Here is a 21785-nt window from a genome sequence, read left to right as displayed (position 1 = left end):
TAAATTTGTATATTCTACCACTCCGCGCGTTGCACCAAAAAAAAAATCATAAAATCAAAACAAAATGTAAACAATAACAAAACTGAAAATTGGCAGCACCATCACCAACTAATAGATCTAAGATACCCCCTTGTCGAACACATAGAGAATGGCTCTAGATAAGAGTCAGTTGGTAAAACTATATACGGGACGACTTGTCAAGTCGTTGGTACCGGCTGAGTTTGGTGATGAATTCATCCAGAGTATCACCAGTGATTTATTATCATCAATATCTAAAACAATATCTAATCAATCATCATCATCATCATCATCTAATAGAGCAACGATACATGAAATCAATCAGTTGACGAATCAATATCGTGTTTACTTTGTGAGTAAAGGATTACAAGCTGAATGGGTTAAATTCCAAACGATTCTTGAATCATTACAGAGTTTCAAAAGTTTAGATCAAATCTTTAATTATCTTGTCTTCTTCGATGCTTTACAACAAGGTGGTAGGAATATAAATGTTGAATCATCACCTCAAGTGAATCAAAGAATAATTAGTGAAAGTATACGGTCAACGAATTTGAGATCTTCCCCATTCAGAGAAAGTAGTAAAAATAGTAAAGAACAACAACAACAACAACAACAATATCATCAACTAATAAGTTTGGATAAACTTATTGAACCATATTATCAAACATTACCTGAAGAAACCATCATCAAATATTTATCTTATAGTTTGATAGGATTGGATTCGAAATTATTATCCTTTTCCAATAATAGTAAACAAATCGTCATACCAACTTCAATCAATAATAGTTATAGTGGATTGTTATTTCAAATTCTAGAGTGTGGATTATTATATAAGAATTTATCCACCAGTTATGAATTATATAATAAACAAGGTGATAAATTGAAAAGTCCTATAAAAGTCGCCTATATACAGATAATGCAATCCTATTTATTACAATACGTTAAAGATATAAATGAAATATTCAATATTAATAATTGTTCATCACTACTTGAGATTTATAACTTGTTATATAAAAATTGGGTATATGAATTAAGATTATTATATTCAATTGTTAATGAATTGGATACTGTTAATGGATTGGATTTATTAATTAAAGTTTATGAATTAATTAAATTTGGTGATTTAAAGATTCAAAGTTTAAGTTTAACTATTTTTAAAGAGATTATTAAACCATATAATGAAATATTAGAGAATTGGTTAATTAATGGAGAATTAGTGGATTTGAATAATGAATTTTTCATAACGTTTGATTTAGAACAAGATGAATTTAATGATATTATAAAGTTTTTACCCAATAGAATACCCAAATTTATTAATAAGAATCTTGGATTCAAAATATATCAAATAGGAAAAATGTTAATCTTTTTATTGAAATACTGTCGAGAATTAGAATGGATTAATCAATATAGAAATAAGTATAATCAATTGATTTATAAATTAGCTTCCCCTACTGATGGAGAAATACTTTCAGTATCAAATGATAAATTTCAAAAATTAATCAATCAACAATATGAAGAATTATTGAATTACGTTACGATTATATTATATGGGTCCAAAAATAATCTTATAGAGAATTTAATTAACTTTAAACGGTTATATTTCATTGAGAATGAAGATTTTATAAATCAAATTATATTGAAAGGTGGAGAGTTCTTTAATAATTTGAAATTTAATTTGAATTTGAATTACTTATCACAAATCCTAGAAGAATCAATCAAACATTCATCCATGAATCATTTTAAACATCGAGATAGAATTGATTTTAGAATACTAAATAATCAAGCCAATACTAATAATAATAACAACAATAACAATATTGGATGGGAAGTATTTATTATTGATTTTAAACTTGATGGATTATCCATTAGTCATTTATTTGATTCTAAGACCATGATTCAATATTGTAAAATGTTCAATTTCTTATGGAAATTAAGACATTTACAATCAATGTTGAATGAGAATTTTATGGAATCAATTAGTTTAAATAAAAATGAATTACGAGGTATAAATGAAGAATACAAACGATTAAAGAGAACTACCGTATCAACCGTTACTAATATTGGATTATCAGTCCGAGAAAGAAAGATTATATGGATTATTAAATCATTCAATTCTATAAATCTTATTCGAAATAAAATGATTCAATTTTTACAAGTGATAATAAATTATTTATCGTTTGATTTAATTGAGAATAAATTTCAAATTGAATTAGTTGAAAAATTATTCAAATCGAATAAAGTTAGTAAAAGTAGTGATTTTGAATTAGTGAAAAATTTAAATTCGAAATTCATTAATAAATTAATTAATGAGACAAGAAATAATGATGTTACGGTTATAACTGATAATAATATGAATGAATTAACTATTGATGAGATTTTATCAATTCATGAACAATATTTATATCAAATTATTAAGAATAAATTAATTAATGAAAATTCGATGGGGAAAGTCACAAGGAAGAGTTATATTAAACAAATTTATGAATTATTGGATATAATATTTCAATTTATAATAAGTTCCAAAGAATATTTTAACTTAATTACCAATTATATATTATTGTTAAAATTAGAAGAGCAAGAAGAAAATGCAGATGAAGAAGAAGATATGACCAATGAGGTTGATCAAGATTTATTAAATATTGAGAATTTGTTACAAAATATAATTAATAAGATTTATAAACAAATCTATTTAAAAGATTATAAATTAACGGTTAATGAGTTTATTCAAGATTTACGCACGGATTACGAATTAAAAGATTTAAGCAAATTATTTTAGTTCAAATTTTGATCGTCAATTAACACTAGCATTTTCCTGCTAAATCTGATAATCCTCGGTAATTGGATTTGAATCATAGTGAAGAAAAAAAAAACATGGAAATAGTGTAGATTCATTCACTATCCATAGTAAATAGATATAGATACCCCTTATGTACCACTCCGACCACTATTATACCTATACCAATCGATACTCCAATCGATAACCTATAAATATCTACTATGTAATTATAAATTTCCTCGAAATATCTTAACCAATAGTCATTGGATAGTTTACTGTTTAGCAAATGTTAAGAAAATTTTTTAAACTTCCTCGGACTTTCACCCTCACCCACAAAATTATGTTGGTCTTTGTTTCGCGCACAGGTTTACAAAAATCATTTATATCCCCAGACTTTTTCTAGACTTTTTTCAGAACATTTATCATACGATAGTAACTACGATAAGAGCAAGTTCCCATTGGTATAGTTCAGATCACATATATTTGGCTGCTTCGTTCTTTATTCAAAAGTCATTTATATCATCCTATTTATATTATTTATTAGATATAGAACCTTATAGATCAAACTTTCTAGTACTCACTTAGAAATCATTCCATATCACATTCACTACTTCACCTACCAAAATAACTGTTAATCATAAAATGGACGAAGTCGATAACGTACTAGTTGAAAACGTCAAATCCTTCGGTGCCGGAGGTTTCGGGGGTATTTGTGCTGTGTTAACTGGGCATCCTTTTGATTTAGTCAAAGTTAGATTACAAACTGGTTTATATCAATCATCGATTGAATGTGTTAAACAAACCATTATTAAAGATGGTCCCTTGGGGCTTTATAGAGGGGTCTTGCCTCCTTTATTAGGGGTTACTCCTATGTTTGCTGTATCCTTCTGGGGTTATGATGTGGGTAAGCGTTTGGTTGGATCTTATACTGGAAAGACTAGTGATCAATTCACTATTGCTCATATTTCAACTGCTGGGTTCATTAGTGCTATTCCAACCACTTTAGTGGCTGCTCCATTTGAAAGAATCAAAGTTATGATGCAAATTCAAGAAGGTAAGAATAATTCAATGGGTGCTGTGGTTAAAGAAATGTATAGAACTGGAGGGTTAAGATCAATCTTTAAAGGTTCAGCTGCAACTTTAGCTAGAGATGGTCCTGGTTCAGCATTATATTTCGCTACTTATGAATATGTCAAAGAAAAATTATCAGTTCCAGGTAGTAATGAATTATCTTTAGTTGCTATTATGACTGCTGGTGGTCTTGCTGGTGTTTCTATGTGGTTAGGTGTTTTCCCAATTGATACTATTAAATCAACTCAACAATCTTCCAATGTTAGTGTTTCAATCGTACAAACTACTAAGAACATTTATGCTAAAGGTGGTGTTAAAGCTTTCTTCCCTGGGGTTGGTCCAGCTTTAGCAAGATCATTCCCTGCTAATGCTGCTACTTTCTTAGGAGTTGAATTGGCTAGAAATTTCTTTGATAAATTAGCATAAATAAAAGTGATTTTATCCTATCATTTAGTTCTATATATATTGCATTTTTTTCTCTTATCTGTTCATTGCTTATTGTTTACTAGTTTTATTTATTTATTAAAAAAGTGTTATCTGTTTTAATCATATCATTTGTAGATATTATAAGTTAGTTATCGTTTTGCTATAAGACCTTAACAAAATTATCGGTTACACAAAATATGTAGAAAATGTCGTGCACCGTGCCATGTCTAACGACATCCCTTTTCCCTTCGACATTTTTTTTAAATTAATCCATCCAAAAAAAAGATGTCGATAAGATGGAAGGGTTAGTCCTGGTTGAAATCAAAAGGACATTGAATACTTTTGAAGGGTAATCAATTGAACCATAATCATATCGAAAGGACACAGCCAGCAAGATGACTTTATCAGACGAACAAGTATGTATGGTAATTATGAATTGTTCTCCCATCAATTGACTGTTGATGATGTGGGAATAATAGCTTTGACCAAACTAATACTAACTATCTATCTCATAGGTTAAATCTGAACTTACCAAGATGCAAGCTTTCATTGAGAAAGAAGCCAAAGAAAAGGCTAAGGAAATCAAATTAAAGGCTGATGAAGAATACGAAATTGAAAAAGCATCCATTGTTAGAAGTGAAACTGCTGCTATTGATTCTAATTATGAACAAAAATTAAAGAAAGCATCTTTAGCTCAACAAATTACAAAATCAACCATTGCTAATAAAACTAGATTGAGAATCTTATCTACCAAAGAAGAAGTCTTGAATGAAATATTTGATGAAGTCAAGAATGAATTAAAGAATGTTACTACTGATAAATCAAAATATTTACCTGTTTTAGTTGGATTAATTGAAGAAGGTGTATTGGCTTTATTAGAAGATAAAGTCAGTATAAGAGTTAGACAAAGTGATCTTGAATTAGCTAAAGAAGCTTCCATTGAAGCTGCTAAGAACTTTGAATCTAAATCTAAATTCGCTGTTGATATCGCTATCGATGACGAAAACTTTTTAAGTAGTGATATTGCCGGTGGTGTTGTTGTTATTAATGGTACTGGTAAGATCGAAGTTGATAATACCTTAGAAGAAAGATTAAAGATCTTGGCCGAAGAAGCCTTACCAGCTATTAGATTAGAATTATTTGGTCCTTCTCTTACCAGAAAATTCTTTGATTAGTTGGATAGAAATACAATCCACATTTCCTTCCTTCATCATCTATCCTATTTAATCTATCTATCTACTCCCATTTAGACAAAAATGCATCTTATGTTATTCTTTTTAACCATTTCCATTCTTGAAAAGTTCGTTATACGAGAACGAGCTTCATATAAAGCTATTTTTTATACATATATGAGTACCCCAAGAAGTTTTCCGTTTTTTTAATTCTCATATTTTTACTATTAATTATATACATTTATTTCATCATACCAATGCTTACTGACTTTTATTATTTTATTTAAATTTATCTATCTATTTGTAGTGTATATGATTTTGTAATGTATATACACGTTGGCATATATTACTTTAATTTACTTTTCTTTGTCTTACGTAGAATATCTCTATCGTTATTAACAATACATTGTTCTGCAAGACTCGGGAACAATATTACTATCGATATTGATGCCATTGATTAGGGTATGAACAGGTTGAAGATGATACAAACAAACTTGGATTGTCATTTATACATGTGATTAAGTTTAGTATATTAAGGATCGTTATTAAGTACGACGATTTACCATCTGAGAAGGTTTTTCTAGAAACAGATTATTATTATGTATACTGAATAGAGAAATGTATCATATGGCAAGCCTTCACTTCAGACACATTGCTAATAATGATCGTCACATTCTTTAATATGAAGTAGGTCCCGGTTGCGAAATTCCCTATTTTGAAAGTGGTTTCAATAATATTCTTGAGTATAAAACCTTTGTTGATTAATGTCAAGTCTCAATCATTGGTGAACAATTCTTGACATTTCATTGTTACAATTGAATGAAATAGAATACACGACAGAGTTAGAATTATTGAAAGCAAAGACTAAAAAAGCTTATAATTTGAAATACACAAAAAGTCAGGAACAAGGCAAGTTTATTCACAGACCGAATAAGTAAAAACTCTTAACCTTTTCCAGGAATTACAGCTGATTTCTTCAGCCTTACAAGAAATTCCGATACTATTCATAAACACTATTGCCTTCGAGTGCCTTGATTTCATAGTCTCACAAGATCTACAGAGCATATAAATTGTTAACTACAAAGCAAATCCAAGCTTTTTTTTAGAACAAGAGTCCTTGATATGGAGTTAACTACCTATTTGGATTCGACTATTGGTCTGCTAATCTGTAAGGGTTGTTTTAACCTTAATCTATCATATGGACACAAAGGTGAAATAAGGAGAGGATGAGACAACAATAGTCAGTTTCAAATGTCTAACTTGTCACAATTGTTAATAATATTGGAACGGCTTCATGTTTGTTTGAAAGAAAAATTTTCATTGTAACTATGCCATGGATAGCCAGATATTGTCCTCATTAAACGGATATGAAATTTAGAGACCTCTTATGAAATTCAACTGAAAACAGTGTTGAGATACCAACATTAAATAGGGGTATTTCTACAAGATTATAATGTAATACTCACAGGTAATACCGTGAAACAATGACATTGACGGCGGTTGTGAATAAAGATGCTAAATGTAAAATTGAAATAATAATGGTGCTGTATTACACGTGGATAATGAACCCTCTGGTTGCAGCAAGAATGTTTTAGTCAAATTCACAAAAGGTTACATAGATTGGCGGAGAAAAAGTGTGATCTGATAAATTTTTGGGGCAATCAAAGCGACAATACTGAGTTACTCGAGCTTTAATGGCTATTCGATATGGCTGATACTTACCCCTGTTCCTCAGAATTACCACAAATAGGTTAATTAATTGCAGCTTTGTAAATTATTTTGATTAGCGAAGTTAATCCATTGGTGAACCATTTTAAACTTTACTCAATTAAACTTTCCGCCCTATTAACATGTGCTATAACCCTAATAAATTTAAATTACTGCTTTCAATATTTGATCCTTAATTAATGAATTTTCACAGCCATAATTTGTTAATTGAAAAATCAAGGTATTGTATTATATGTTGTAGTTAGTATAAATAGAAGCACAATCCAATAAAGTTACTTTTATTTCAATTTTCTAATGATTACTTTCACGACAGACTTTAATTGATTAAAGCCTTTATCCAAAGCCTCAAGTTAAGATATTTTTTGCAGTAAAAAATTTATTATTAAGAATGGTCTCAATTTCTAACTTAATTAACAGTGGTTTACTTTTGGTTAGTCAAAACATCTACCAAGAGCTTGCTACTCCACAACAAGCTGCAACTGAAAATTATAATATCATTAATTTCTTAGGTGGATCAGCTCCTTATATTCAAAGAGACGGTTACGGAATAGATGTTGGTTTACCAGATGGTTGTGAATATCAACAAGTTCAATTACTCTCCAGACATGGTGAAAGATTTCCATCCATTAGTGATGGTGCTAAATTTGAACCAATTTATAAGAAATTCCAAAATTATAACAAAACTTTTACTGGTGATTTAGAATTCCTTAATAGTTATACTTATTTCGTCTCCGATTCAAACTTATATGAAAAGGAAACTACCCCAAGCAACTCTCAAGGTTTATATGCTGGTGTTACTGTTGCTCTCAAACATGGTGCTTATTTCAGAGCTAAATATGATGCTTTATATAACGATAACATCACCTTACCAATATTTACTTCTAACTCAGGTAGAGTTTACCAAACATCAAACTATTTTGCCCGTGGTTTCTTAGGTGATACTTTCGACGAAGATGATAATGTTCAATTTAATATTATCAGTGAGTCTGGTACTTTTGGTGCTAACTCATTAACTCCGAGAGAAGGTTGTAATGCTTATAATTCAAGTGCCAATTCTAGCATTAGTGCTGAATATAATACTACTGCGTATTTAAAGCCAATTGCTGATAGATTAGTTGCTCAAAATCCAGGTTTAGACTTAACTAAATCTGATGTTCTGGAATTATTTTCATGGTGTGCTTACGAAATCAATGTTAGAGGTGCTTCTCCATTCTGTGATTTGTTCACTAATGAAGAATTTATCAGAAACTCTTACGAAACTGATGTTACTGATTTCTATAAACAAGGTCCAGGTAATAATTTATCACTGACCATCGGTTCAAGTCTCTTAAATGCTTCGTTAACTTTATTAAAAAATGACTCTGCTGAACAAAAGATCTGGTTGTCATTCACCCATGATACCGATCTTGAACTTTTCCATGCTGCTTTAGGTATACTCGAACCTAAAGAATTATTACCAACCAGTTACATTCCATTCCCAAATCCATACGTTCACTCTTCAATTGTCCCTCAAAGTGCTAGGGTTTACACTGAAAAATATCAATGTTCGAATACTTCATATGTCAGATACATTGTTAATGATGCAGTTATTCCAATTCCTCAATGTAACTCTGGTCCTGGTTTCTCATGTGAATTCAGTGAATATGAAACTTATATTAATAACAGAATTGGTGGTATTGACTTTGCTGAAAATTGTGCACTTAATTCATCTCAACCACAATCAGTAAGTTTCTACTGGGATTGGACCACTGCTAACTATTCAGCTCCTCTTGGAGATTTCTAGGCTCGAAATACCTCAGATACCCCCACATAAAAGCTTTTTGCGTTTTTATTTATCAATATTTATACTTTTAGATTTTTCTATTTATGCTTTCTTACATGGACATCGTAATTGTCTTTAAACTTTCTTTATTGCCATTTGATTACATCATTATTTTATCTTTTTATCTTTTGATTTGGTCTTCCGTCAAATTCACCTTAGAATAATTATTTAAATTATAATTTCTTTTTAAATCTATATTTAGCATTTTACCTAGTTAAACGATCACTCTAAATTTAAACTTTCTTAAATATGCAACCTCCAGAAAAAAATTATTTTTTTACGACTAGATCTTTTTTAAAATTAAAAAATATATTTATTATAAAATAAAATTGATAAAAGAAACCCTAAATCTATGTAGAACTGAAAAACGAATAAAATAAAAGTAAAAATCAAAATAAAACTAGTAAATGATATAACGAAGAATTATAATAATACTTTCTTGTAAAAGAAATAAAAAAGAAAGTTCAACTTTTCCAATTCAATTTGCTTATTTACCAACAGCAGATTTGATAGAAGTGACTGGTTCTAAGTTTTCATCGTGTTCAATACCACCATGAGCTCTTCTTTCTTCTTCATCCTTTCTATCTAATCCTTCTCTGATAATTCTTTCTTCTTCCATGACAATATGTAAGTTTCTGAATTGCCAGAAGAAACCAGCAGCAGCAACGAAGGTAGCAATAGCAATACCAGCGAATGGCCAGATTAAGTATGGATCAATTAAAGCTGGAGTAACAGCTTCAGATAAAGCAGCTGAAAGAGCAGACATGAATAAGAATAATGCCATGACTAAACCTTTCATTTCAGGTGGAGCTCTGGTATAAGCTAATTCATAAGCGGAAGTGTTAGCGAAACATTCACCAGCACCGGAAAGAATATATAATGAAACATCTTGCCATGCTGAGATTGGAGAAACAATACCATTGTTAGAACAGTTAGTAGCTTGGTAACCACATGGAGAGGTTTCGTAAACTCTCCATTGAATAACAGCACCAGCAATTTGAGAAGCACCAGCTAAAGCGAAACCGAAAACAATTCTCCAAACTGGTCTGAAGTTAATTTTATACTTTCTTAACATTGGATAAATACCGTAATCAAGGATTGGGATGATGATAATAATAGCTAAAGGATTAAAGTTACTGAATAAATCATTTGGAACACCTTGAGTAGTCATAGCACCGGCTTGGGAAGTTTCAACTGAACCAATACCACCATCAGCTAAATTGAAAATAATGAAATAAACAAAAATTTTACTGGCATTGAATGTTTGTTTAACATCTAAAACCCATTGATCGTTCCAGGTAATTGGAGATTGTTTCTTAGCATCGTAATATTCTCTACCTCTAGCAATCATGTTAGATGGTTTAGCATATTCCCATAAAGTACCTTGTCTCCATCTTGAAATCCATCCACTGGAGAAAGTAATAACAGAAACCTTCCATGAGTTAGTTAAAACGGAACCATGAGGTTGGTTAAAGATTAATTTTGGTCTTAAGTAGATTAAGATACCTGGTAAAATTAAGTAAACAACGATTGGAATGAAGAAAGCAAACCAATAACCGATTCTTCTTTCAATATAAGAAGTAGCTAACATGAAGAAAGCACCAACATTAATAGCCCAGTAGAAAATTAAAGTCATTCTTTCTAAAGATTTTTGTCTATCAACAATAATCTTTTCACCAGATTTTAAAACTTTAACAACATCGGTCTTTTCAGGGTATTGATCCATTAATAAAGGTAATAAATTTGGTTTAATAAAACCAGTACCAACAGATAAAGAAAGAATAGCAATAACAGTTGGAGCTAAAGCAGCACTACCGTGTTTTAAAACAGATGGTAAAGAAGCAATAACGAACAAAATATGGGAAACTAAACCAGCAATAACACCGATCCAAATAGCCTTATATTTACCAATTTTGGTATCAGCAATGAAACCACCATATAATGGAACCACGTAAGCAACAAAGGTAAGTAATAAATTTAAAGCATTGGCAGCTTGTAAACCTTGATTTAAGGCACCGGCACTTGCAGATGAAGAATCTGAAGCTGGGGCACCCCAACCATGTGGTGAATCAGGTGGTAAAGGTCTTTGAATGAAATTAGTTAAGATATTAGTAACAGAATAGTAAGAAGCTCTTTCGGCCAATTCACAAAGACAAATTAAGTAGGAAGCATAAGAAGCATGTCCTAAAACTCTTCTTAAATTAGCAGCTTCTTCATTAGTTGGAACTCTTAAACCTCTTGGGTTATATTCATCAACAAAGTGAGTGGAGTAGTTGTGAGGATCTTCGAAATCGTAATCTTCATCGGATAAGACATCCTTTGAGATGATTTGATCAATTGGAGCACCTTTCTTTTCGTCGTAAGATTGGTCAGACATGATTGATTATTGATCGATAATAAAAAAGGAAAAGAAATAAAGGAAAATTAAGTTTAAAAATTAAACAATCAAGGATAATTATCCTTCTTTATATATTAAAAATCTCCACCGATTTAAGATCGTATTCAACGATAAATTAAATTTAATCAATATTGTCTAAAATTAATAATGATAGAAAAAGTAAAAGACACAACCAGTAGTAGTAAGATCAGAGCCGTACGTTTAAAAATGGCTTACAATTCCCTAATAAGTAACCACCCTTAATCTACCCAAAAAAATAAAGTGGATATAATATTTCTAGAGAGATTATGATATTGATAATGAATTACTTTTTTGTACGTGCAGGAATTGCAAAAATCTTAGTTTTTTTTTTATGGCTGTCTTAAATTATTTTTTAACTTACGCGATAACAGAAATAAATGTCTTTATACACAGTCCTAATACATACACAGTTAAAATATGTATTATCTATGGTACGGCACCAAAAAAATAGTATGATAATATAACCACAGTTTATCTATTTAAATTAATTATTACAATAATAGTGGCAATTTCTTTTTAAAGCCAATTCATTTAATTAATCTGTTTTTGGTTCGGATTCATTTTGCAATTTAGCAGATCTGAACTTGAATTATGTCAAAAAAGAAATTAGCAGCCTTAGCTATACTAAGAAAAAAAAAAAGAAAGAACGATTGAATGAAGAAATAGAAGGATAAGAATGCTTGGACTTTGGTGTCAAAAACAGTTTTCTTAACTAAGGATCTTTGTTTAGTTTCATGTTAAGTAGGGGGTAAGTAATGTGACGGTGAACAGCTTAACGCTCACTAAAGACTTGTATTTTTCTACGCCTGGGATCAAGTGTAAAAACTAGTGTCAGATAAGTACATATGTTAATCATTATCTGACCCAATAATAGGGTATAAATTTACAGTTTGTATCAAGTCACAATAGAGGCTGTTGCTGTGAAATGCCAAATCGGTTTAAAGAACTAAAAAAAGAAAAAAAAAGAAAAAAAAGGAAAAAAAAAAAAGAAATGTTTTTATTTTTGTTTCACTGATAAGAGCAAATTTTACTGATTGAGCGCATTTTACCGTTAATAACCAGGTTTATAAAGGATGATTTATCTAATCTAAGTCTACTTTACAACGACAAAAATGGGCTCGAATGTTGTAAAATAATAATATGAAATCATTTGAAGTAACATATATTTATAAAACCGTTGTTATATCATGCCAGTTTTTTAAATGTAATCTTCTGACCATTCAACTTTTCTCCATTGGACTGAACTAGAGATGTTCCCCAACCTATTACATTTGGATTTCATTATTCCTTCTGTAAAATAAATCCATAATCCGTAAATAATAATTATGTAACTGTTGAAATTTGGAGCCAGTCCTACATCAGTAGCTTTTTCTTTGTTCTAATATTGCCGTATAAAATTTTATTTATGTCATATTTGCCCTCACAAAAGGTTTAGTTACTTATTTCATATGATTATAGTAATCCGCAATCCCCGCAAGCATGTCATAACAAACTAGCCTAATGAAATCATAATTCAAATATGGAATAACCTTTTTAATTTACGACGGTAAGGAAAATTAAATTATATAATTATACATAATCCATAATTGGATCAGATTCACTATCAGGTAATGGCTATTGCGTGCGATAGGCGATTTGACCTTAAGTCTTTTAATTTCAAATACAAGACTACTCCGAAGTATCCAACATCAACATCGTGTGATTCTTTATCTCTTATTCCTTGAAATGTACCCCCTTCATGGTCCCCACAATCAAATGGACAAAACTAGTGAACGCACATATGGTCTTTGTTGAATGTGTTAGTTGATGGGGGGTGTCTAGCATTTAGATTTGCTAGCGGCTTAAACTGTAAAATGTATTTACATGTTAGCTCTAAACTGTAAAATATCGATTCCTTCTTTTGGCTATTTTACCACTCAAATTTCTTGCTAAGGTACAAGGGGGGTGAAAAGCAAAATTCAAGGAGGGATGAAGAATTTTTTGACTAGGCACCTTAAAGCCTTACATTTTGCGCCATCTTATCAATTGACGTTACATAAATTGAATCACAACGTTTTGTAGAACTTATTCAAATTTTTTGTATATAGTAACTATCAATAAATGCTATAAGATACTCTTATTTAAAGGGTAGTGGAAGTATATCTTCACTAAATAAAATACAATTACTCTATCAGAAATACAGTTTAGTGTAATTACATTAGAGATTAAAAACTAACGATGGTGCCGTTGGACACAATAGCACGTTGATGCTAATTACACCGAACTGTGGAGTTAACTGGTGAATATAACAGGAGATTAAGTTCAGCAAAATTTGAAATGGAAAGTGGCAGCAGAGTAAGGTGATTGTAGGAAAATATTATCACAAAACCGAAAAAAGCTGTCAAACCAAAAAATTACAAGATGAAAAAAAAAAAGAGTCCTCTCGATGGAATGGCAAAAAGAACGGCATTTCTCAACAGCTTTTTAATTATTTTTATTCACCATTTCGGGTTTGTGGTAAGATCAATGTACTTTATTTGCAATCATATAGTTATCTATTTAATATTTCACCAAACGAAAACTTTATTAGGTGGCCGATCGAGAAGAATTTGATGCACATTAATCTTTACTATAGTTTTTTTATGACCCTAAACCCAGTTTTAGATAAAGTATATTTTATACTGATTGCGTATATCAGCTCCATCCAGTATGATCTGTGGTGGTTACGTATTCCATTTGTTGATGAGATCTGAGCCACCCTCTGGCATGTCGCTAGTTCCCGGACATCATCTTCCTTTGTCTGTCCACATCAATTTTACAAAGCCCGCCACCACAGTCCAATCTAATTATTACATTCCGGTAATATATTATACGTCGCTTATTATTGGATAGATATATTTATATACTCGTCCCATTCTGGTTTTGAGCTTCCTGCATCCCAACCAACCAAAAATCCAAATTAAGTGAAAATTTCAACATTCGTCATCGTCATCGTAGTCTTTAAGATGTTGTCAAAAGCATGTTAAACGGTTTTTCATTGTATTGGCTGCTGCTTATCTTTAAATTCAGATGTTCATTTAATAGTTTTTCCGAGATGTTCAGATAGCACCCATTGTATTCATTTGGTTATTATCTCGACTAACTCTTGAGGCATATGTTTAGCTGCTTATGGGCATTAATTAATAACCATAAATTTTTAATGTTTCGCTTAGGTAAATAAAAAAAAAGTCAAAAATTTCTTTTTCACTGTGAATGATTTTTGTACGTCAAAATTTACTGTTTTCAGAAGACGGATCGTTTAACAGCCAAATTTATGTTAGTAAAGAAATTGTAGCATTTTATATATAGAGATTTGAATATGAGTTCATCAGATCAAAAACAGAGGAACCGAAATGTTGGTTGACTCCTATTCAGACTTGGAATTAAAGAGATTGTAATTTTTATTTCGACCTTCTCTTAATTGTACAATACTCCTAATCCTTTAAAACAAAGAGGACGAGGGTCTTTCTCTATAATTTACAAACTTTTTAATCGAAAACTTATAAAAATCTAAGATTGAAAAGAAAAGTGACTAACAAGTAAAAAGAAAGCTTTCCTTTGACTTAAGAATTTGACACTTGGATACGTCTACATTTTAAAGTCAAGCAATGAAGCAGCAGACATTGGAAAATGTAACTAAGTAAGTAACTGACTTTTATAACCACTGAAGAAAAAGTTGATAGAACCTCATATACTTGGCATATGAAGGGGAAGGTAATTAAGGTATATCTCTATGATAAGAGCAGAATCACTTTTTTGATTGTCTGGTGTTGCAGAGAGAAACAAGAGGTTTAATTAATTATAAGATCTTCACAACAGCAATCATTTTAGCTGAAATTAAGTAAGAGTTCGCATACAATAACTCCGAGACACTCGAGAAGGTTTAAATTGATTCCAGATAAATTAAGCCGCTTACTTAATAGTTCGTATAAGTGAAAAATATAACGGTTATTTTATAATTTTCAATTTTATCTTAGAACATCCAAACCTCAGATATCAAATATTTTTGCGGAGAATTGAACAATAAAGATTTGAAATTTTAAGTTCCTGATTACAAAAGCTATGTTAAATTAAAACAAATAAAGTGGCATTGATGAAAAGAACATATAGTTCAACTATATATACTATTTCACATTAAGTAAATAGAGAAGAAAAAGAGACAGACTATAAAATTCAAAATAAAAAGGAGAAAATAAATGTCATACTTATTTTCTTGGAGATAATTCTAAAGTTTCCTTTTTAATAGCAGCACCTAAATCTGGGTGGATCTTGGTGAAGTAAGCGAAAACTCTATCTTGAATAGAAGCATCAGCAGCAGAAACATGAACAGCAACATTGTGAGCTAAATGAGCTTGTTGGTTTGGATATTTAGCTAAGACTTTATATAATTCACGTGGTTGATCAAATTCCTTTTCAGTAGCTTTCCAGTGGAATGGAGTAGCAGCACCGTGCCAGACTTCTTGTTCTTCTTGATATTTGTAATCTCTAAATTCAATTGGATTGGAGGTGGCTAAATAGTTTGGAGTAGCACCTAAGTTACCGTTAACATTCATAGCACCATCTCTCATGTGAGGATTATAAACACGACCAGCAACTGGACAGTTAACTGGGATTTGAGTATAGTTTGGACCTAATCTGTGTCTGTGAGTATCAGCATAAGAGAATAATCTTGATTGTAAGACTGGATCAGCAGATGGTTCCATGTATGGAACAGTATGAGCTGGAGAAAAGGCAGCTTGTTCAACTTCAGCGAAATAATTCTTTGGATTTTCATTAAGAGTGAATTTACCAAATCTTCTTAATGGGTAATCAGCATGAGGCCAAACTTTAGTTAAATCAAAGACAGAGAATGGAGCTTTTTTAGCTTGTTCTTGAGTCATGGTTTGAATGTAACAAGTCCAAGTTGGGAAGTTACCAGCAGCAATGTTCTTGAATAAATCTTCTTGAGCATAATCTGGGTTTGAACCAGCTAATTCACCAGCTTCTTCATTGTTTAAGGTTTTATTACCTTGTTCAGTGATGAAATGAACTTGAACATAATGCCAATCACCCTTTTTGTTAGACCATTTATAAGTGTGACCAGAGTAACCATTCATTTCACGATAAGATTTTGGAGTACCACGATCAGAGAATAAAATAGTAACTTGATGAGCAGATTCTTCATTAGAAGTTAAGTAATCCCAGAACATGTTAGCATCTTTTAAGTGAGTTTCTGGATTTCTCTTTTGAGTATGGATGAAATGAGGAAACTTAGATGGATCTCTTAAGAAGAAAACTGGGGTATTATTGTAAACTAAATCTAAATTACCTTCTTCAGTATAGAATTTAGTTGAGAAACCTCTTGGATCTCTGGCAGTATCAGCAGAACCGGATTCACCACCAACAGTGGAAAATCTAGTAAAAGTTCTGGTTTTTTTACCAACAGTATCTAAAAAGGCAGATCCAACGATATCAGTGATATCATCGGTAACTTCAAAGACACCGTAAGCACCTGAACCTTTGGCGTGGACAACTCTTTCTGGGATTCTTTCACGATCGAAATGAGCTAAGGAATCAATTAAATTGAAATCTTGTAATAATAAAGGACCATGTTCACCAACTCTTTGGGTAGCGAAAGCTTCTGGGATTGGTTGACCGTTGGAATTAGTATAAACTGGAGCCATTGTGAATGATTATAATAGTATCTTTTAATCTAAGTTGAATCAATTCAATTGATAGATAGTTAATGGATATAAACAAAAGAGAAAAGGGCAAAAATAAATTAAGAAATGGGGGGGAATTATTATCTTGTATTTATATAACAAATAAATTGATTCCTCAATTGTGTTGAAGGGAAGTAGAACAGTGGTGATGTTTAAATTGAGACAAAATTTAATGTCTGAATTCTGACATATGAAAAAATGGATGATGAAAAGGTTTCTAATCAGACATTTTTATTTCTTAATCTAGTCCTTGACCAGAATTTTTAATAGGGAGGGAGGGGGGGAGAAAATGGTGATTAACTATTGATGTTTGGATGCAACATTAGTAAAACTATAGAGGTTATTGGCTAGACTAAATTTAAACCTCGGGATTACTAAGTGTGTTTTATCAAATGTATGCAGGATTGTTCTATCATTATCCGGCACTGCAAGAAGTTTTTGTCTGTTTTTTTTTGGTTTTCTTTAGAGAAGTGAGAAATTGTCTGATTTTAAGGCTTAATAATTAGAGTTGATTTCTAGACTTTAAGACCATCGATTTGTTATTAATGTTTGATTTAGTAGATTGATTTTAAGTTTAATTGAAAACATATAGAAGTAAAATATCAACGCAATTGAATTGAAGTTTGTAAGTTCTTCGAGTTGGAATGTTTACAATGATGTCCACTTGTCGTTAAGATCATATTGGCCTCATCTCTGAGACCCTCATTAGTTATTTTTTAGTCTATACATTTTGTCCAGAACTACCATTGGCTGAGTCAATAATAACAACAAACAACTAAAGTAGAACAAAGTTCGGAATTTTGCATTTAAATTCATTAATTATGTATATGTACATGAAATTCAATGTGTGTGGTGTGATGGAATCAGTGAAAGATCTATCTGATTAAACAGTCTACTTTTATTTTATTTTATGTACTGGTCATGACATATAAAATTCTTATCTTTTTTATCTGACCAGTTTCATCTTTACCCTTCGTTCAGTTACATTTTTTATTGTTCATTGAATAAGACTATTTCGTTGAGTGTTATACATTATATACCTTGGCCAGCTATATACTATCACTTCTCTACATATGTTTATCTTGATTTGTTAGCATTGATTCTTTAGCAGACTGCAAAAAAACATTCATAACCCTTAATACTTATGTAGGGAAAGACATGTCGAGAAGCCTATAAAAATAGAACAAAATTGAAAAAGACACCACAGAAAAAAAAATAGAATACATCATTACCTCCATACCTCTATACGACATAGACAAAAAAGCTCCAAAAAATGTCTGATTCATAAAATAATTCAGACACTTTTTTCTCCACGTAACTAGCCTAATTAGGAAAATTATTACTTCAACAATTTTTCTTCATCTTTAAAACAGTGTACCTATTTATTTCAAATTGTCTTTGTGAAATTGATGTCAAACTTTGAATCCGATAACTGCGACGGTTTGGTCTGATTATTACATTACTCCACAACTTCATTGGCTTGGGTTATTCTTGGTAACCTTTTGGACTCATTACCCCTTTACCAGTTGCAAAAAATCAGGCAAGTAAAGTACCATAACACTCTCTTTACAACCCATTACATGCCCCCAACAAAAGGGCTTTTATCTATGTCAATCTAGATTATCTTTTCAATTATTAATGTGAATTCCATTACTATATTTGTTACGAGTACTAAGAGATTCTTTTTTGTTAGTATATAACTATTCTATGTATAATTTGCTATCGTTTCGGTTGCTAGAAAAACATAACATTTACTTTTATGCACTCTTTACTCAACAGTTTCTTTAGTCTCTTCATTTGTCTTTCTTGCTGCTTGGCTCAAACCTTTTATTGTCGTATTGTTTTGTTGGATTTAGTCAGCTATAATAATGTGTTCTGGATTGGATTAGATTAGATTGAATTGCAATTGTGGGCGTGTTCTATTTTTTATTTTTTTATTATTTTTCAGTCCTTTTTTTTGCCATTTGAGGGGAATCATTTTAGCAAACGAGCAATACAATATTTGACAAATCGATTTTAAACCTAGACCGACCTATTTTTAGTCAAACAAAATTAATAATGATAATATTATATGATATGATTGTCACGTCATCTCTTGTAATGCGTATATGACAGTTACATGGGAACGACAAAACGAGGGATTTCGCTTCTAACACTCAGTGACACCTTGATCCGGTTAATATCATATTGAAATCGATCCATCTTCGGACCGTTCGTTACTGCAAATAAATTGCGACCAAACTATATTTCTCTTCATTTCAAGCTTTCACGCCAATTAATAAAATCTTCATTCAAGATTTCACCATTTCTCAATCGTTGATTATCTTCCTCTGGTAATTCCTTTAGTATCATAGTTTTTAATTGACTATTATAGCTTAATCTATAGGCTGTATCTTCATCGATAACTTGTTCATTAATCCATTCCAATACAGCTCCATACCATTTCAATGCACTTGTACAATTGATCTTATTTGATTCATTACCTCCATTATTACCATTAGTTAATGGATTATTCTTAATTAACAAGGGAACTTCATTAGTATCATAAATTTCCACTGTTCTTAACACAAATTTATCATCTCTTAACCCATATATAATCTTTTTAACTCCCATTAAGAAACATTGACCCCAAGTTTTAAATAATTTCTTTTCAAAATTAACAATTTGTCCATTATTTTCAATCACTTTTGAAGTTTTTAATTCAATATAATGATCTAATGGTGATCCATCTTGATGAACTAATGGTTTATAATCCCAAAGTCCATCAACTTCACCTACCAAGATCATTTTAATATTCCCAATCCCAGTTCTAATTACAGATAAGTATTGTTCGAAATTATTAACAATTTTCTTATTTCGACGTTCAATCAATTGTCGAGAACAATCACTCCAATGTTTAGGTAATGTACTGATGGTTTCAAACTTATAACCACTGAATTCACATTTATTAAGATAATCTTGTTTATCAATTGGTAAAGCGGCTCTTTCTTTGGTTTCTTGTTCATGTTTCTTGATTTCAATCTCATGATCTAAATTTATGAATATTTGACCATCATATTTGACGATATTTAAATCCAATGAATCTTGAGAATTATATGGTAAGGTTAATAATCTAGTCATTATACCTCTAAACGTGATAATGTTAGCTTTTAATTTACTATTACCATTTTTAATTTCGTAATTTTTAATAGCTTGCAAGTATGTTTTGAAATTAGGTAAGTTGTCATCATAATCTATCTTCTTAAATTTACTAAATCCAGCACTTAAATCAATTCTAGTACCATTTAAACTTGAATCTGGTAAATAATAATAATTTAAATTCTCTTCATTAATCCTATCTTCATCATACATATATTCACCATCTATATCCCTGATGAAACAAAATAATTCCTTAGGTTGTTTCAACGAAGTAGTTGGACTCCGAGAACTTAATGGAAACGTCTTACTCATCCTTATATCTATACTATCCTTAGCTTGATCTCAACCTTTGCTTCACATTCTCTTCAAACTCATCCTTCTTAAAGATGATATTTTTTTTACTTCGATCTTTTGATTTTCCTGCATGTAACGTTTTTTCACTTAATAATTTTTTTTTCCAATATCACTGAAAGAAAAAATCGATCAAAGGATTGATCATATAGCACAATAGTTTAACAAACGATATAGATAAACATAGTTATACGACTACAAGATGTCTGCCGTTAAAAGTGCAATGATCAAGTTAGTTGTGGGTGCCGGTAAGGCTGCTCCTGCTCCTCCAGTTGGTCCAGCTTTAGGTTCCAAGGGGGTTAAAGCTATTGATTTTTGTAAAGAATTCAATGCTCGTACTGCTCATTATAATCCAGGAACTCCTATACCAGTAGTGATCCAAGTTAAACCAGATAGATCATTCACATTCGAGATGAAGTCTCCTCCAACTTCATGGTTATTGATGGAAGCTGCTAAAATTTCAAAAGGTGCCGCTAAAGCAGGTAAAGAAAGTGTAGGAGAAATTAGTTTAAAACATGTTTATGAAATTGCAAAGATTAAGAAGACTGATGATAGACATAAGAATGTCGAATTGAAATCTATTGTTGGTGCTGTATTGCTGACTGCTAAAGTCATTGGTGTTAATGTCGTTCCATAAGTGTTAAGGTCAATCACTAAAATATTTTCTGCATAGTCCATTTTCATCATTCTGTAAATTAGTTCAAAGTTTCTTGTATATACCTACAAACGCCCATAATACATATAAATTATCTATTTAAGATTCAATGTAATAACGATAATACGATATTTGTAATTTTATAATATTTATAAATAAGCTGATAATAATAATAAAAGTAAATAAAAAGTTAACAACAATGTACATATGTTTACTTTGGAAGATTGATCCTCCAAGTAACGATTAAACGATATAAAAAAAAGACGATGAAGATAATAATAATAGTAACACTTGAAATAAAAATTTTAACTAGGGATATTTTTAATGAATGGAATGAGAAAGAAATTGTCTGGAAATTTCATTTTTAAGTATGTATTTTTAGGGGGATGATTGATGATTTTTGAAGTTTCAGGATCGACTGATTCTCAAATATAAAACCCATGGAACTGAAAGAGGCTATATGCATGTGGGTAAATGATGTATGGGAGT

The 21785-nt window shown here is 30.9% G+C and overlaps 8 protein-coding genes across 8 annotated transcripts; 5 read left to right on the top strand and 3 right to left on the bottom strand. All coding sequences in view use genetic code 12, as the record gives it.

Annotated features, from left to right (window-relative positions):
* SPC98 (Spc98p) lies at positions 1-3115 on the top strand. The gene has a single exon (XM_064903673.1). The coding sequence runs from the start codon at positions 149-151 to the stop codon at positions 2792-2794; it is 2646 nt and encodes an 881-aa protein (XP_064761936.1). The 5' UTR covers positions 1-148; the 3' UTR covers positions 2795-3115.
* On the top strand, positions 3116-4424 carry CRC1 (carnitine:acyl carnitine antiporter). Its single transcript, XM_064903674.1, has one exon. It carries the CDS (start codon positions 3437-3439, stop codon positions 4289-4291), a length of 855 nt encoding a protein of 284 aa, XP_064761935.1. The 5' UTR covers positions 3116-3436; the 3' UTR covers positions 4292-4424.
* Positions 4425-5821, top strand: VMA4 (H(+)-transporting V1 sector ATPase subunit E). The gene is made up of 2 exons (XM_064905431.1): positions 4425-4707; positions 4807-5821. The coding sequence occupies exons 1-2, from the start codon at positions 4687-4689 to the stop codon at positions 5464-5466; spliced, it is 681 nt and encodes a 226-aa protein (XP_064761934.1). The 5' UTR covers positions 4425-4686; the 3' UTR covers positions 5467-5821.
* A 1758-nt stretch (positions 5822-7579) lies between these two features.
* On the top strand, positions 7580-8974 carry PHO113 (acid phosphatase; the record flags this gene model as incomplete). The annotated part of the gene is made up of 1 exon (XM_064906219.1): positions 7580-8974. The coding sequence occupies one exon, from the start codon at positions 7580-7582 to the stop codon at positions 8972-8974; it is 1395 nt and encodes a 464-aa protein (XP_064761933.1).
* Positions 8975-9500: 526 nt separating this feature from the next.
* Positions 9501-11390, bottom strand: PTR2 (Ptr2p; the record flags this gene model as incomplete). Its single annotated transcript, XM_064905030.1, has 1 exon — positions 9501-11390. One exon carries the CDS (start codon positions 11388-11390, stop codon positions 9501-9503), a length of 1890 nt encoding a protein of 629 aa, XP_064761932.1.
* Positions 11391-15655: 4265 nt separating this feature from the next.
* Positions 15656-17113, bottom strand: CAT1 (catalase A; the record flags this gene model as incomplete). The annotated part of the gene is made up of 1 exon (XM_064905050.1): positions 15656-17113. The coding sequence occupies one exon, from the start codon at positions 17111-17113 to the stop codon at positions 15656-15658; it is 1458 nt and encodes a 485-aa protein (XP_064761931.1).
* Positions 17114-19405: 2292 nt separating this feature from the next.
* On the bottom strand, positions 19406-20602 carry DFJ63DRAFT_335899 (decapping nuclease; the record flags this gene model as incomplete). Its single annotated transcript, XM_064908287.1, has 1 exon — positions 19406-20602. The coding sequence occupies one exon, from the start codon at positions 20600-20602 to the stop codon at positions 19406-19408; it is 1197 nt and encodes a 398-aa protein (XP_064761930.1).
* A 241-nt stretch (positions 20603-20843) lies between these two features.
* On the top strand, positions 20844-21278 carry MRPL19 (mitochondrial 54S ribosomal protein uL11m; the record flags this gene model as incomplete). The annotated part of the gene is made up of 1 exon (XM_064905065.1): positions 20844-21278. One exon carries the CDS (start codon positions 20844-20846, stop codon positions 21276-21278), a length of 435 nt encoding a protein of 144 aa, XP_064761929.1.
* Between the last annotated feature and the right edge of the window lie 507 nt (positions 21279-21785).

Source organism: Scheffersomyces coipomensis (assembly GCF_036884675.1).
Source record: "Scheffersomyces coipomensis strain NRRL Y-17651 chromosome Unknown DFJ63scaffold_4, whole genome shotgun sequence".
NCBI lineage: Eukaryota > Fungi > Ascomycota > Pichiomycetes > Serinales > Debaryomycetaceae > Scheffersomyces > Scheffersomyces coipomensis.
Note: the sequence above shows the minus strand (reverse complement) of the source record. Positions and strands in the feature narration are given on the sequence as shown.